Source organism: Colletotrichum spaethianum (genome assembly GCF_022836535.1).
Source record: "Colletotrichum spaethianum MAFF 239500 DNA, contig20, whole genome shotgun sequence".
In the NCBI taxonomy this organism is placed as follows: domain Eukaryota; kingdom Fungi; phylum Ascomycota; class Sordariomycetes; order Glomerellales; family Glomerellaceae; genus Colletotrichum; species Colletotrichum spaethianum.
In genome coordinates, this window is record NW_026054790.1 from 789,008 (window position 1) to 805,285 (window position 16,278).

General features: G+C 53.1%; 7 protein-coding genes across 7 annotated transcripts; 1 reads left to right on the forward strand and 6 right to left on the reverse strand.

Moving 5' to 3' along the window:
* Positions 1–642: 642 nt before the first annotated feature.
* ColSpa_07914 (b(0,+)-type amino acid transporter 1) lies at positions 643–2,409 on the forward strand (the record flags this gene model as incomplete). Its single annotated transcript, XM_049274126.1, has 4 exons — positions 643–976; positions 1,037–1,548; positions 1,601–1,762; positions 1,816–2,409. 4 exons carry the CDS (start codon positions 643–645, stop codon positions 2,407–2,409), a joined length of 1,602 nt encoding a protein of 533 aa, XP_049130083.1.
* Positions 2,410–2,599: 190 nt separating this feature from the next.
* On the reverse strand, positions 2,600–3,653 carry ColSpa_07915 (putative oxidoreductase; the record flags this gene model as incomplete). Its single annotated transcript, XM_049274127.1, has 2 exons — positions 2,600–3,390; positions 3,461–3,653. The coding sequence occupies 2 exons, from the start codon at positions 3,651–3,653 to the stop codon at positions 2,600–2,602; spliced, it is 984 nt and encodes a 327-aa protein (XP_049130084.1).
* A 348-nt stretch (positions 3,654–4,001) lies between these two features.
* On the reverse strand, positions 4,002–5,331 carry ColSpa_07916 (endo-1,4-beta-xylanase 5; the record flags this gene model as incomplete). Its single annotated transcript, XM_049274128.1, has 2 exons — positions 4,002–4,924; positions 4,989–5,331. The coding sequence occupies 2 exons, from the start codon at positions 5,329–5,331 to the stop codon at positions 4,002–4,004; spliced, it is 1,266 nt and encodes a 421-aa protein (XP_049130085.1).
* A 727-nt stretch (positions 5,332–6,058) lies between these two features.
* On the reverse strand, positions 6,059–8,287 carry ColSpa_07917 (uncharacterized protein; the record flags this gene model as incomplete). Its single annotated transcript, XM_049274129.1, has 1 exon — positions 6,059–8,287. One exon carries the CDS (start codon positions 8,285–8,287, stop codon positions 6,059–6,061), a length of 2,229 nt encoding a protein of 742 aa, XP_049130086.1.
* A 603-nt stretch (positions 8,288–8,890) lies between these two features.
* Positions 8,891–11,620, reverse strand: ColSpa_07918 (uncharacterized protein; the record flags this gene model as incomplete). The annotated part of the gene is made up of 1 exon (XM_049274130.1): positions 8,891–11,620. One exon carries the CDS (start codon positions 11,618–11,620, stop codon positions 8,891–8,893), a length of 2,730 nt encoding a protein of 909 aa, XP_049130087.1.
* Positions 11,621–12,598: 978 nt separating this feature from the next.
* ColSpa_07919 (uncharacterized protein) lies at positions 12,599–13,416 on the reverse strand (the record flags this gene model as incomplete). The annotated part of the gene is made up of 2 exons (XM_049274131.1): positions 12,599–13,111; positions 13,141–13,416. The coding sequence occupies 2 exons, from the start codon at positions 13,414–13,416 to the stop codon at positions 12,599–12,601; spliced, it is 789 nt and encodes a 262-aa protein (XP_049130088.1).
* Positions 13,417–13,784: 368 nt separating this feature from the next.
* On the reverse strand, positions 13,785–14,067 carry ColSpa_07920 (uncharacterized protein; the record flags this gene model as incomplete). The annotated part of the gene is made up of 2 exons (XM_049274132.1): positions 13,785–13,986; positions 14,021–14,067. The coding sequence occupies 2 exons, from the start codon at positions 14,065–14,067 to the stop codon at positions 13,785–13,787; spliced, it is 249 nt and encodes an 82-aa protein (XP_049130089.1).
* Between the last annotated feature and the right edge of the window lie 2,211 nt (positions 14,068–16,278).

Below are 16,278 nucleotides of genomic sequence, written 5' to 3' on the forward strand. Positions count from 1 at the left end.
TCCGGGCTTATATGCCATTCTTGTCGCATAACCAGCACCCCTAAACGGCGAAATGGCCCCGCTGGCCTTTGGCCTCTTTGCAACGCATGCGGATTGATATATACCCGACAGTTGCGTAAGAACGGCCGGATTAAGCGAAAACTACCTCTTTAGTCGCTCCATGATTGCGGATGCCAAACAGTAGCAACTGAGACCTCAGGTTTTAGAGAAACATCACTGGGACTTGCCAAGCGATTCACCAAGAGGGAAACAAAGACTAGAGAAAGCATCATGCGTCGATGGTAAGATGGTACGGCGGCAATGGCAGTAATACATAAAGGTGCCTCGTTATGACAAAGTCGTAGCTAGAGCATGGAGTTTTAGGAAACATCGATGTTTGGTCTCATGGCATTTGCGAAGTGGCATGTGTTTGTTTGGATTGGCTGCAGGGAGGAGTTGCGCTTCTCCGATAAGATAAGACACATGCTTTGCTTACATCAGCAGTCCAGTTTCAGGAACGTCACTGTAAGCGCTTAGACCCTCACCCTAGAATCCGAGCTCACGGTTCATGGCGCCATCCCTGCTTCACGACTCACACTTCACATAACATCCCCCCAGAACTCCATCCGATTGGCAATTCTCACAGCCCAGCACCAAGAGAAGATGCCGTCAAACAACGAGTCCGATGATGCCGTTGAACGGCCCCTCTTGGCGGACACCCATGAGGAGTACGGCGGAACCGACGGCCCGGCCCCTCCCGTGCTCATCGCCGAGGAACGCGGGGCGGGCACCTTCACGCGCAACCTTGGCGCCGTCGAGGCGTTCGCCATCGTCATCAGCATCGTCATTGGCAGCGGCGTCTTTACTTCACCAGGGTCGATTGATACGAACGTGCCGTCGCCTGGCGCCGCGTTGGTGGTGTGGCTCGTCGGCGGCGTTCTGGCGTGGACTGGTGCGAGCACCATGGCCGAGCTTGGAACCGCGATCCCGGGTGAAGGTGAGTCAGTCCTTGTATTCTATTCGCGCACGCTGTCCCAGTGCTGATGGACCTCGAAAGGCGGCGTTCAACCCTTCCTGCAGCACATCTACGGCGACGTCTTCGGGTTCCTTGCCGCGTGGACCTGGATCGTGGCCGTCATGCCCGCGACCCTTGCCATTCTCAGCATCGTCTTTGTCGAGAGCATCTACTCTGCCGGTGGCGTCACTGATCAGGCCGGTGCCATCTCGCACAAGCTGCTTTCCATCCTCATTCTCATCGTCATGAATGGCGCAAACTCCATCAGCACGAAGGCCAGCACGCGTCTTAACAACTTGTTCGTGGTGACCAAGTTCGTAAGCATCTTCGGCGTGGTACTTGCTGGTATTGTTGTGGTTATTCTGCAAGTCTCGGACCATGATCGCGATATTGGCGGCAGGGATTGGTTTAGCAGGCCTTGGTTCGACAACCGGAAGACGGCCGTGCCTGGTGGTGGTGAGGTTGACTGGAACGAGGTTGGCGCATGGGATATGCTTGGGTACTACTCGGCTGCCCTGTATGGTGCACTGTGGGCGTATTCTGGATGGGACAAGGTGCGCTCATCCTTATCACAACAGTCAAGCATCTTTATCTGACCCATCGCAGGCTATCTACGTTACAGCTGAGCTCCAGCACCCCGCCCGTCAGCTCCCTCTGGCCATCAACACGGCGGTTCCGACCATCATCCTGTGCTTCATCGCCGCCAACGCAGCCTACTACATTCTCCTTCCCTGGGAGGTCGTGTCCAAGACTGATAGCGTAGCAGTGGTAAGTATTTGTTCTTGGACGTCTTGGTTTTGAATCTTGCGCTGACCTCCCAGACTGCAATCAACCGCCTTCTCGGCCCCGGTTTCGGCATCCTCTCTGCTGTGTTGATTTGCCTAGTTGTCGCCGGATCCCTGTTGGGCAACTCATTCGTAGCAGGCCGCATGACCGTCGCTGCAGCCAACTTCAATTGGCTTCCCAGCTTCCTCGGCTTTGTCGGCCGCGTCGGCTTCAAATCCGAGGATAACTCCTCCGCAGACTCGACGGATGAATCGTTTCCCCCTGTCAAGGAGAAGTCAGACGCCCCGCTCAATGCCCTCTTGCTCTCGACAGTGCTCTCAGCGTTGTACATCCTCTTTGGTAACTTCCGCGCGCTCCTGACCTTCAACGGTCTGGGCGAGTACACGTTCTTCTTCCTAACGGTCCTGGGTGCCGTCATCCTCCGCCTCCGTGAGCCTAAGCTGCGGAGGCCGTACAAGCCGTTTGTGTTGATCCCTGTCGTATTTGCGTTGGTGAGCGGCGTCGTTGTTGTCAGGGGTGCCATCTTCGCCCCCGTCCAGGCTCTCATTCTGATTGTTCTCTGGCTCGTTGGCCTTGCGTTCTACTGGGCTAGAAGAAAGTACTACGCCCGACGTATCCGGGTAGAGTGACGGAGCAGCTACTTTCAAAATCTGATCTAAGCAGGGGTTTAAAAGTAGAAGATCGACCATGCTATTGTTACTGGTTCAAGAGACGCTGAAAGGTTGCAAAGACTGGATTTGTCACTATCGTGTCAAAGATTAGACTAGGTACAACTAAGATTCATAACAAAGGTCCTGGAGCTCATAATCTGTTATCCGCTCACAGCTCCTCGCTCATCTCATCAAGCTTGGTGGGATCGTCCAGATCCGCGAACAACTTCACGCCCCACTTCTTGCTCGGGTTGCTCAGCCTGTGCTTCTTGTCCTGCTTCTGAATCTCCTTGAGCTCCTCCTCGGAGAACTTGATCTCGAGTGCCTTGCGGTTCGAAACAATGTGTGACTCCTTGGTGCTCTTGGGAATCACAATGGTGCCGCGCTGAATGCCCCACGCCAGAACGGCCTGGAACACGGAGACGCCCTTCTTCTCCGCAATGTTTTTCCAGAACGAGTCCTCGTAGATGGCGGGGATCTCATCGCTGTATGTCGGGTTGGTGTTGGCCAGCGGCGAGTACGCAACGACGTTGATGCCCTTCTCCTTGTGCCAGTCGACAAACTCCTGCTGCTGGAGGTACGGGTGCGTCTCGAACTGGTGCGCAAAGGGTTTAATCTCGGCGACCTCAAGGATCTTCTCGACATCGGCCTTGGCAAAATTGGACACGCCGATGTGGCGCGTGAGGTTCGCCTTGACGAAGCCTTCAAGCGTCTTCCAGGTGTCGACGATGGAGGTCTTCTCGTCGAGCTTGTTATTCGGGTCGCCGGGAACGAAGGCGACGGGCCAGTGAATGAGGTAGAGGTCGAGGTAGTCGACACCGAGGTCGGCGATAGACTTCTTGATGGCGGCCTCGGCCTGCTCGGCGCGGTGGTCCGAGTTCCAGAGCTTGCTGGTGACCCAGATGTTCTTCCGCGAGACGCCCGAGTCGGCGATGCCCTTGCCGGTCTGGTCCTCGTTTCCTAGGGTTGTCAATGACTGAGCGAGGGACAAGGCGAGTGGGAAACCCTCAGAGAGAGGGGGCGCACTCACTGTAGATGAGGGCGGCGTCAATGTGATCGTAGCCTGCCTCGCCAACAGCAAAAGACACGGCATGGGCCACCTGGCTCTTGTCCGACAGCCATGTTCCCAGACCCAGAGAGGGGATCGTGTCCAAGCCGGGAAGGGAAGCTTGGGCCAGACCCGCAGCGGCGGTGGCGGAGACTAGCGCTTTGAGGTACACCATTATGAAGCTATTCAGTCCTGGTTTTTCCTACTCGTGCCGCTTGGTGGTGGTGGTGATTGATATCCAAATCGTAGATGGGAATTGTGCCCTTTTGACAGCTTCCCCTCTCTCGCTTCGGAATCGCATCATTGACCAGCCCCGGTTTTTGTTTTATCTGTGGAGGTGGCAGGGACATGACATCATCCATCTCCTCACTTACACCACACGCACCGTTGGTTTGATACGCGCAGTGTCGCAGCCCGCGCACGTCAATTGGCTTTATTTTTGCTGTGAAGATGCGCCCAGCAGCTCCAATTAAGCTGTATGATTATGGAATTATTACGGAAAACTTCGTTATTCGACTGCTCATTACAACACCAGCAAGCACATGACAAGTGCAAAACTGGCCAACAATGGCGCGATGCTCGACAGGGGGTCGAATCGCCCTGTACCCGAAGCGGAAGGTGAGTGCGATACCTCCGCAGCGGCCACAGCTCCATCCTGGACTTCAGACAAAGACGCTCCGCCATCGGTGCCGGCACCGGCACCGGTTCCGACACCGGACGCACCGATCGACGCAACCTGTGCGGTTCCGTTCCTTGTCGCGGCGGCGTTCTGCAACACCTCGGCCACAGCCGCATACGCCGGCTTGGGCTGCATGTTCATGTCGAACAAGCACGCGTCTCCGGTCCCCGGGAACGTCTTCGGGATCCAACTATACTTGTCCGTAAACTCCCATGCCACGATGCCGACGCACTTTGCATTTTCTACGCACGTCTGCACGACGCTCGCGTAGTCCTTTGCCTGTTGCTGCAGCGCATTGTTATCGGCTGGCACCTTGCTGTGCCTAATGTCCAGCTCCGTCAGCGCAACCTCGAGCCCCATGTCCGTGAACCGGCTCAAAACATTGGAGAGTACACTGCGCGAAGGCGTCTTGCCGACCTCGAAATGCGACTGGAGCCCGACTCCGTCGATCCTAACCCCGGCGACCAGCAGATCTTGCGCGATCCGGACGGCGCCATCCGTCTTTTTGGAGTTGAATTCGATGCTGAAGTCGTTGTAATACAACTTCGTATCCGGGTCTGCGGCCGCCGCGGCCCTGAAAGAGATAGGAATGAAGTCCTCGCCAAGAACGCGCGAGAACACGCTTTTGCGGAGGGAGCCATCGTCGGCGAGAGCCTCATTGACGACGTCCCAGGAGTAACAGGCGCCCTTGAAGTGGCCGACAACGTTTGCAATGTGGGTTTCGATGACGGCTGTAAGAGTTTCTGGTGTCCACGTGCCACTCGAAACTAGGCTAGTTGTCAACAACCAGTGCAACTCTAAAGGTTCAAAAGATAGGCTAAAGTTGCTCACCAAACTGCGGCAGCTGTGAGTGCCATGTGAGCGCATGGCACCGAAACATCTGCTGGTTCCCTTGCGCGAGGCCCAGCACCATATCCGCGTTATTGAATTGGAATCGTCCCTCTGTTGGCTCCGTTGCCTCCCATTTTTCACTGTTCTCGGGCACGACGAGTCCGAACTCGCCCCTTCTGTTGAGAATGTCCATGTACGCCGCATCATTAAATAGGTTCGTGTCCGTCGCCGTGCCAAAGAACAATAACTTCCCGCTGTTGACCGCCAGCTCATGAAGGCCCTGCCCCGAGGCGGCGGCGACTCCCCATATTGACAAGGCGAGCCAGCTCGAGATCTTGGCCATTACGTGCAAGGTTATGCGAGGCACGAAGAATTTTTAGCTTAGAGGCGCATTGAGATGCGATGAAATAGAGAATTAAGTAGAGGGGCTCATTCGATGCAACGTCTCAAAAGTTCGGATACAGACTGCCCTTTATTAAGCCTTCAGAACTTTCCGAGACGTGCGCATTGTATGAGAAGAGTGGACGAAGACTTTGATCGGATGTTTCAATACAACATGCCGGCTTAGGGGTTGAGGTCGTCAGATGGCCCTTGAGTTGCGTCAGTTGGGGTTTCAGATTCGACCGAACCGTACTTTCTAATTTGCTTCGCGGAGCTTCTAGCGAAACTGAATCCATTGCTCAGAGAGCCGCATGACACGTCTGACTGATTGATCCTTGAAATCTGATCTAGAAACAAGTGTCAGCGGCATTGAGCTAGGCACCATACCTCTCGTCTTGGCGGCAAAATGTGGATGTAGATAATGCTTACTCGCCTTCATAAAAGTCCAAGGAGGCTGAAGCCTCTTGAAAAAAGTAAAATGTACATTGTACGATCACCTCGCACGCATTACCTAACTATTAGTCAAAAGATGGTTCGATACCGCGAACTCAAGCGCTGTTTCCAATTTCTCGACGCGCTGCCCCTCTCGGCGCAACGAAGACATCCTGTACCAGCAGACTTGAGGACAAGAAACATGTCCTCAAACCTACCTTCCCACCCAGCTATCTAACCCGTCATACTCGCACTAACTAGGCGACCTCAAACGTCTCCGAATCCCATCCAAAATGATTCTTGAATCGTGACGAAAGCCTAAGCACATCGTAGCCTTCGAACTTGGTGGCGGTCCCGTGAGGACGATGAACACAAATGGGCAGCCAGTCTGATTCCTGCGGAGGCGTAAAAGTCGTTGACGAGCTGCCGCTCTGAGAATTGACCGCGAAACCCAACTCAACCATCGCTGATTCTAGGTCCGAAAAAGCTATCGGCCGGCGGTTCTGGGTCCGGTCGAACAGCACATCGAAGACGACGGCTGTGTCAGCGCTGACTTTGATCTTCGGCTTTCGGGATGCCGCCGGAGGTGGAGGCGGTGGAGCGTCGTCCGGGAGGATCGACCCATTTGTTCCCTCCGGAGGCCGGGTCTTGACCTTCTCCTTCCTGCCCTGCGCCTTGTCACCCTTTTGCGGTGTGATCTCGATAAATAAATCCCGACCGATGGGAACTGACGGAGAAGAGGAGACTGGGCCATTTTCTTTCAGCCGCTTGGCTTTGGCCTGCGCACACCGGCTCTGCAGCTCAGAGATGCTGCCTTCCACCACCTTGTTGTAAGCCTCGAGCACACCAGCTCCCGTTTTGTCTTTGTAGAAATTATCGAGCGCCTCCAGAGCACCAGCAGCAACGTTGGGCTTGAAGAGTCTCATCAGTGGCACGGTGAACATTGTAAGATCAAGCTTGTCTTTCAAGGCGCAAAGGTCCTTATCCAGGCGATGAGATTTGGAGACAAAGAGCCCTTTTACTCTCTTCTTCCCAGTAACTGGGGGGAGCGAGATGGCCTCAGTCAGGTCTCGGATGAATGAGAGAAGTGTAGCCAGCTCCCCAAGTACCTCAGCTTCTGCAGCGTACAGTCCAATCCTGAGTTTCTCATCAGGTTTAGTGGTCCATAGGTTGTTCAGCATTTTAGCCCAATCCAGGGCCCTATCAACCGTGGTTTCTGGTCGGCAGAGCTGCAGGATTTGCAAGAGTCCAGGATGGATAAGCGTCTCTGTATCATTCAAGTCATCGAGATTGAGCGTCAGAATCACTAAGGGATTGCCATCATTGTCGCACTCATCACACACACGCTCGAACCAACTACGGCCAGTGTACCTTTGGATATGTCTTTTGAAGACACTCTGAGCGCGCTGGAAAGCCAGATGGCAAACGTGCGCCATCTCCTGCAGGATAAGGTTGCGGCCCGGGGTGTCATCTTGCTCAAGACCTTGTAACTCCAGGAGAAGGGCGACGATGTAAGCCCAAAACACGTTGTTCTTGGCCAAGTCGTGCACAAAGTCAAAGAGACAAGGACTGAGGTACTTGCCCGTATTCACAGGCAGCTTCTGGCCTTGTTTGTCTGGAATCAGACCAGGCTGCGTAGTAAACCACTCCTCGACCTTGTTTGCAAGCATCCCTGCTTCCACGCCAAGAAGATTCCAGTGACGATCCAAGGACTTCTTGTGATGGCGTGCAGTATCAAGCACAACTTTAGCAGTGACGTTGTCTGATGCGCTTTCATCAGTGGCGTCGTCGCTCAAGTGGATGAGTTGCAACAGCAAAGCAGCGGTTTCAGTTGACTGCGTGGCTTTCAATTGACGTGCCTGTTCCTTTGGATCTCGCTCCCAGGTGTACTTGACCATGGAGTTTAGAGCCTGGAGTATGTGACCTTGCCGTCCAAGGACCAGCTCTCCAGAGGTCTGAGGAACACAGAGATGGGCCTTATCGCGCGGCAGCAGAAAAGACGCTGCGATCTTCTGGTTGATGGCGATGTAAGCTTCGCCGTACTCATCTCCATCTTGGAAAATGGTGTAAGCTTTTATTCCAGTTGGGAAGGGCCCAATGCCGGACTCTCTCATCCTACGGGCAGCGAAGTCAAAGTCGCTAGGGTTATTGGCTGAGCCTTTGTGGCATTGTTCAGAAAGTCTGGCAGTCGCTCTATATCTGATTATGTCGAGGAGGAACTCGGGCTTTGCCGCAATATCGTCCGCGTTCCACTCCGGAACATAGTAATCGTCCAGTTCTGTTGTATCATTTTCCTCCATCACTCGGGAGCGTTCATCTCCATTGAACGAGCGCCATGTGGCTTCAAAGGTCGGACCGTACCTCTCCCATCTCGACGAGAGATCCATAAACAGGTCTCTTACATATCTGGCGAGGTCGGAAGAAATCTGTAACGGGGGTGCTGGCTGAAGTCGAGGCGTCTGCTTCTGTTCCTTCTGTTTCACCATCCTGGAACTCTATGTGTAGGTAGTGTAATATCCGCAAGGCTGTGTCTCATCAACGAAGAGATGCTTGAGGTTTAAAACACGAGGCGGAAATTTTCCAGAGATATAATAGATGTCTTTAGAAAGGAAAAGTCAAAGCAGAGTATTCGATCAGTATGTGAAATGAGAGGCGTGTCGTTGTGCAATAGAGGTAGACAAAACGTGACAGGCCCAAGAGACAGATATACCCATCATCCTCGCCTGATCGATCAATTTGCTGTTCAAAACCATAGTCAGAGAGTCAGATATACTAGCTCAAGAAAGACAATCCAATGTGGCTGTTCAGTCTCTGTGGAGAACAAATCTATTATATGGCTCAGGCAAAAAGAAACCAAAGCATAGCTAAGAAAGAAACAAAAAGAACCTGAATCCCCCCCATCCAAAAAAAATTCCATCTGCTTTGTCTCGTGGGTATATCAGCACCGTCAAATGATGGCGGAACGCTCATCCTTACCTAGTAACCAACGCAGCACCAATATGGAAGAACATGTCACAGCTTCCTAGAATTTGAGTCCAATGCTCTCCAGAGACAGAACACTCAAAAGCCTCGAGTACCTCTCCGCAGACTCAACCGACCACAAAAGTTGTCTCATCCCACCCGTAAGCCCTCGTCAGACGATTGGCCATCTTCCGAGACCGATAACCCTCCACCCTTGTTAACCTACCATGGACCTCATGGAACTGGATCTGGTTCCAAGGCGTTCCGGAAGGGGGGATAGACGCAATGGCGGATCTCTTCTTCTTCTCCACGGAGAAGCCGATCTCAGCGAAGGCGGCGACGAATCTCGTCCAGGTAATGGAGCCACGGTGAATTCTTTTGTCGAACAACATAGCAAAGACCCCTGCCGTTCTTGCACTGACCTTCAAGACTTCCTTGGGAGGGTTGGCATCATCGTGATCGAGGTTGACGTCTGGAATTGCAGCTTCGGCAGCTTCTGCTCCAGTTTCTTCGTCAGAAGCAGCCTCATCAATGTCGTGATCATCAAGGTTCCAACCCCTGTCCTCCGCGTTATGCGCCTCGTCATTGGCAGTGACATGAGTCTCTTTACCTGCTTGGTCCGTAATGGAGCCTTCGGAAGCAGGGTTCTGGTCTTCAATGGGTTGGGTATGGGCCGCGTCGTCTTCCATAACCAGGCCGGTATTGTCATCTGATAACGAAGAAACAGAGCGCTCCTGGGAGAGATGCTCTGAGTCATCATCGTTCATGACGGACATGAGGTCTTCCCATATTTCATCGATCGACGGCATCGGAGCTTCGTCTTCCTTGCCGCTCTCTTCCTTGTCGTTTGGATCGTCTTGAGAAGTGGGTGAAGCTGAGGTGTTCTTCTTCTTCTTTTTTGTTCGCTTCTTCTTTGTAGGCTGGTTGGGTTGCTCGTTAGCCACGCCAGGAGCGGACGTAGGGACAACCGCAGGAGCGGAGATGGCAGCTTCCACGGTCACCTTTATCTCAGACAGATCAAAATCCGCAGCCTCGCCGAAACAGTCGCGAATGGCGTTTCTGTAAAGTTCTGTGGTCACAGATCCCATCCGCGTCTCTACGAGCTCATCCATAGCCTCCAGAGCCTTGCAATGCAGATTTGGATTTACTCCGCGATTCCGCGAGGGATCCTTGGCCATATTGCAAAGGTATTCGGTATACTTGGGTGCGCTTAACTGCCACTTGAGCTTGTCAAAGCTGACATATAAGTCGTCGGTCTTGCTGATGAACTCCCGGCCCTCGATGGCACAGGCTGGCGGCATTCGGACGTAATGGTGTAAGTCCCGGAGGAACCCGGAGACTAAAGTAAGGTTGTAAAGAGATGATGACTCTCCGTCTGTCATGCGAGGTATCTTATGAGCGTAGACCTCTTTGTACTTGGGGATCTTTTCAGCGCAGTCAAGGGCTTCGATAGGATTAATTTCCGGCTGACTTAGACGTAGGAAATAGTGCATCAGCGGGTTGCTTTTTACGAAGTCCCTTGGGTGGTTTTTCAACATCACGACTGGAGTACCGAAACCATCGTATGTGTCTGCTAGTCGTCTGCGGTACTTTCGGGCTATACCGCATTGGATGTTGCGTCTGAAGAAGTTCTGGAGATCGTAATAGTGTCTGTAGCAGACATTGGCCAGCTCTTGTAGGAGACGACTGCGTTTCTTTGCAACTTTCTTGCCCTGGTCAAGTTGGGCAAGGACATATAGAATAGTGCGGATGGTGTTCCAGGTCATGATGTTTCTGTCTATAAAGTGGATAGCCTCGAACAGACATATACCGAGATGCGTTTCCGTGCTTCTCTTGGCGCGAGACAAAAGGACGTGACCGTCTTTGTCGGCCAATCCTTCCGGCGCGGTTGAACACCAATTCAGAACCCAGTCACAGAGCATCATTTCATCAGTCTTGAGCCTCTCCCTGTAGTTGCTGGCTTCAAATTCTTGGTGCACAGCACCAGTAAAAAAGTCTACAAGCTTTGGAATTCGTGAGTTGATTACTGCTTCTGGTGGGAGAACTGGTGTGTTTTTGCCGGGGCCTGGCTGACTTTTCTTTGGGATGCAGCCGCTGCTTGGCTCAAGATGATCTGCCGAAGGGATCTCAGGCTCAACGTTGTCGTTGCCAAGGTTTTTCTTCGGAGGGTCTCTGACTGGGTCTGATGACAGTTTGTGCGAGATCGATGCAGAGCTCTCTTTGCATAACTCTTTGGTGCCGGTCTTTGTGCCTGGCAGTACTGAGGTTTGGTTCGGCTGTTCGATGCTGCGATGTGAGCTCAGGGTTTGCGACGGTGTATTCTGTTGTTTCTTGTAGCAGTTCAGATCGCAAGACGCCATGTTTGGGTTTTCAGTTGGTCTTTCTCTCAGTTTGCCCCATATGGAAGGAATGTAGCTTGATCCCATGTCACTGAGTGCGGTGAAGATGAAGAGATGAAGGAGCTTCATGACGGACATCTGTCGTAGGAAGATGAGTTCGCCAAACGGTTCACTCACGCACAGAATTGACTGCGAGAACGGGTCTGTGATGACGTTCAGGTAGTCGACAGATCGGTGTTTGTCGCCATATGTGTGGTCATTTTGGAAAAGAATAAAGAACCCAGTCTGAGCATCTCTGTGAAGCGGAAGTCCTTTGACAAAGTCCCGATCCCCTAGACTGCCGTTAGCCCCCTTGAGAAACTGCTGTGTTAGGGTGGTTGTGCTTCGATGCTTGAGCAGGACCAAGAGCAATTTCGACTTCGGGTCTGCGATGTCTTGTTCATTCCACTCAGGCGTGAAGATGTAAGTCAGTACTTCAGGTATTGCGGTGTTTTGAGGAACAGGGCCTCCTCCTACCATCCTGGACATGAAACTGACCCGTCGACCATGGTCAAGTTTCCGCCAGAAGTTTTCAGAGCAGGCTCATAGCGTTGATAACTCGTAACGAGATCGCAGTGAGCTTGTCGCACTTCACTGGATGTGTAGGGACACGTGAGCGGCTGGTACTGAGGTGGTCAAGGATCTGGGTCGTGACGTTTGCGTCTTTCCATGTTCGTTGTCGCACCACGCAGGGATGGGATAACAAGGTATCGAAGGATCGAAGGTGAGGCTTTGTCGTCGTCAAGATGGGATTTCAGACGTGAAAGAAAAGAGAAAGTGTGGTTGTGAGAAAATTTTGGGCTGGCGTTTAACGGGGGAAGGAGGAAGCAGACAGATACTGGCAAGTGGTGGGGCTATGGATGGAATTTCGGGTGCCGGCATCAACAACTTCACCTTGATACACTTTGACTAATTGTGTTTTTGGAATTCTGGCACTCTACTGTGTACTCTAGGTTCCTTCTCACTATTACACAAACCCCTTTTACGGGTCGTTGTTTACATGTTGGGCAAGATGTTCTACAAAGAGATACTACATACTCAGGGGTAAGCACGGGAACAATACAACACATGATCATATGTATCGTACACTTTGGTATTTGGCCGATATAGTTTCCCTCCAGCTCCATTCTTGAATTTCTGGCTGGGCACCATCCCACAACTCCTACTTAGGAGATACACATGGCTTTTTGCTTGCTAGCAAATTCTTTGATGTCGGATGTCTGTGTGCAACCAATCATGAACGTGTCTATGTGCGATAAGAGTCATAAGAAGTATGAATATTTGAAGTCATATTGATATACCGTATTGTACGTTGTCTCCAGTCATTACATACCACTATTCCATCATGGTGCGTTCCATTTGTCCTCCCAGTCCCGAACCCGATACCTAAAGATATTAAAACAAACATGTGCAGCCTCTATGGCCGCTTGGGCGATAAATCAACAACAAAGTCTATGTCTATCTACCAAATAGACTGAACCGCAACTTCCCCTTCCTAGGGACCGAGCTGTGCCCGCTCATCGGCCGATCGTCGTAGCTCATGATGCTCGAGGCCGGCCTGGGCGCCGTCCTCGGCGGGCTGTTGTTGTACATGTGCTGCTGCGAATGCTGCGGCTGGACCTGAGGCTGCGGCTGCGGCGGGTGGAAATCCCCGCGCAACGCCCTCTCGACGTCGAGGTGCTGGCGCTCGTACTCATCATGCTTTGTCTTGGCATCGACGAAGCGCTGCTCGGCGAGCCGCCGGCGCTCCTGCAGCACGCGCAGCTCCTCGTCGAACTGCGCCATCTGGCCCTGCGCGTCCTCCATGAGGTTATGGTACTCGAGCATCTTGCGCTGCAGCGGCTCGAGCACACTCTTGGAGATGCTGGGGCTCTGGACGCGGCTGATGTCGTCGCCGAGGCCGCCGCCGGGCGGAGAGGGCGGGCGAAGGCCGCCTGGGTTCGGGACCTGCGGCTGCTGCGGCGGCTGCTGCTGCGACGAGACGCGGGGAGGCGGGAGACTTTCCGGGCCGGAGGGGGGCCGCGGGGTGACGCGCCGCCGCTCATCTGGGGGACGGAGGAGGGCGGTTCCGAGGATCCCGGGACGCGGCTTCCCGTGGAGGACTGGCGGCGGGCGTGGCGCTCTGTGCGGCGGCGGGAGTAGCCGCCTGCGCCGGCACCTGCTGCTGCTTCTCTAGTAGCAGGGCTCCATTCGTCTGGGTTCTCGCCCATGTAGGGCGGGAGCTGCGACTGGACGGGCGGCGGTTGGGAGCGGCGGTTCTGAGATGCGTTGGCCATCGAGGGCGGTCCACTTCGGGGGCCTGCGGCGCGTGCTTGACCGTTGCGAGCGCCGGGGCCTGTTGGGACAACTCGCTGCTGCATTGAGGTCAGACTGTGTGTGCGCTATGATGAGGATGATTGGTGGAGGATGAAATATATGGAGGGAGGGGGGGTTGGGTTGGGGCGGTCTCATAAGAGGCGCTCAAGTGAGTGAGTGAGTGAATGAGTGGTTGGGTGGGCGAGTAAGAAACCAGAGTGAAAGTGAGTGTATTTTGCGTTGAGATTTTGAATGGAGGCTGGTGCGTGTTTCGCCCAGCTTTGCTTTTTTTTTTTTTTTTTTTTTTTTTTCCTTCCCCTCGTGTTTACTTGGCAGTGTCTATCCGAACTCACCTGTTGATGCGGTGCCTGCGCGAGTACAGCGTCATGCAAGGCAGCGTCTGAATTAGGTGTCCGCGGGGCTTCACCGCCTCCTCCGCCGACGGTGGTGAAGCGAGAGTCGTCGTCGAGCGAAGGCGAACGAGGTCGTCGATACCGGCCGTTTCGCCCGGCCTCTCGGGGCTGACGCGAAGGGTCGTTGTTTGAATCGTACTGCTGGCCGTATTCGACAAAGTCGCCAGGGAACATTGGGGGTGAGCCCTGGTGTTGCTGTTGTTGGATTCCCATGGCCATGATAGCAAACGAAACGGGGTCGACGTCCCTTGCGGCGTCGATCTCGGGCGGAATTTTGGTGGCGGTTGCCCCGGAGGTGCGGATAGAGTTGAATTGAGTGAGATGCACCAACAATAGACAATGGTAGCCGTTGTAGTTTCACTCGGAGACGGAAGCCAACTGCGCTGCGCAACGAGAAGAGCCGTTTGGAAGTCAAAAGGACGAGCTAACGAAACAGAGAAAGGACCACAGACACATTCCAAAGAATCTCGACGCTCTCGGACTTTCAGGGTCAGTTATTTTTTATCTCTACTTGAGATTCCAAGTGGCTGGGAAGCACTAACAATTTCGTTATCCACTCAAATCGCACCACATTTTATTATTACGTGCAGCGCTGCAGCACAGTGGTTGCATGTCAATGACAATTGCAGTGGCTGGGGATTAGGAGGACTCCCCACTATTTCATCCAACTCAACTTGCCTTCAGCTTCTCCAAGTGACCCCAGCCTCCGATTTTGACGGCTCGGTGCGTGTCGTCTGCCCACGCCGCCCTACAATTCAAAGACTTGTCTGCGCCGATACCACCGTCTTTCGGCCTTCCGGGCAGCAAAGAGGCGGGACGGGTGGGATGGAGTACTGGGAGTCGCCACGAGTTGTCGTAAATTGCGTCCGGGGTGCCACGGGAAGTGGGCTCTAGCACTGGAGAGAGCCCCGTCCAACTGCACTCCAAAGACCAAGGTAAAAATAGCACACTAGAGCAGATGATAAGTTACAAGCGTAGGTTCGAGTCTCACCTCTGGGAGACAACCTACTCTATTCCCAGCTTTACCACAACATCAGCTTTGTTGAGCTTGCCATCACGATAATACTAATAGTTACGGTTACTGCATGGCAATTAGTTGTGCAGGGTTTCCCGCTAATCGACACATGGGAGCGCCCCTTGATACGATGCCTTATTTGACGACACACCATGAGTTCGCCAATGTAGATCTCCACCGTTCGCGCTCTTTTAGCTTGAAATCCATCGAACATGGCCCCTGGCCATTCCCTGCTTCACTCTTTCGCGTATCGTTGCTATTGGTCCTTTGGAATATTCCCCCTTGAGAACCGGGAGGGTTTCCTTCTTTCATACAGAAATCCAGCCCTGCAAGTAATGTACTCTCCGGCAGGATATCCGAGCGCATTAGTAGTCTCCTCTCTGTCCAGAGTATCCTCTGGCAATATCGGTTGTACGGTATCTTATTGGCCTCTTTTCTCAGCCGAAAACGTTGCGATGACGATCAGAAGCTGCGGATTCACCCTGTTAAGCGATTCGCTGCCAAGAAACACCTGTGGAACCAGCGCATGGCAGATGCGGTTGAATTGAGTAGCTGTTTGAGTATCGTTACTTCGTCTTGGTCTGTCTAACATCTATTACACAGAATTGCCGAAGGCGTGGAAACCCTTAAGTTTTAAACACCAGTTAAATAAGGCATGCTTGCTGAAGCGACCCAGCGCGTTGTTGAGACACTCTGGAGAAACCAATGAATAATAAGTAACTAAATCGCCGCCACTGAGGGCTGGGTCTTGTTGAGGAGAATGTTGCGGGTCCATCTTGCCATCAGGGCATAGCGGCGGGCGCTCCCTTGGCGACAAGCACGATCGTAAAGGTTTCATGACTGATGCAGCCATACATCTCTACGAGACTCGGTGGCATGCGCAGCTTGTCTCCATGTTATTGCGGCTTACTGTGGCATTGAAGATTGTTATGAGATACGCGCCGTCGTTGTTGTAAGTTGATCAATGAAGCAGGTCGAATCTATGAAGCCAAAATAGCGGTATCACTATGTTAAACTGCAAGGTTCCGTGTAATCGAAGACGGGACGTACGGTGAATGCAAAACGGGCTTTCGCAGTGGTATTCGTAACTGTAGTTTAATTTCTTGTACACAAGATTCTAATGTATCTCGGACTAAACAAACAAAACAAAATTCGCCAGGTCTGAGGCTTTTCCCATTGCCTTATTTCCTCGAACGTTTCGTCTTCCTTCCGTCGCGATCATGCGGAAGCCGTTCCTTTCCTCCCGGCGCCGCCGTTACCTTCACCTTTCCTTCCCAATCCGTAGCAAACCCGAGGGAAGGGATATGTGGAGGTCACGTGCACTAGTCTTCCCGCCGGATAAGCAGGCGAGCCAATGGCCGACGGACTCAGCGGCACTGCGTAAATCCGACGTCACATCGCGTCGCGTCAAGCTC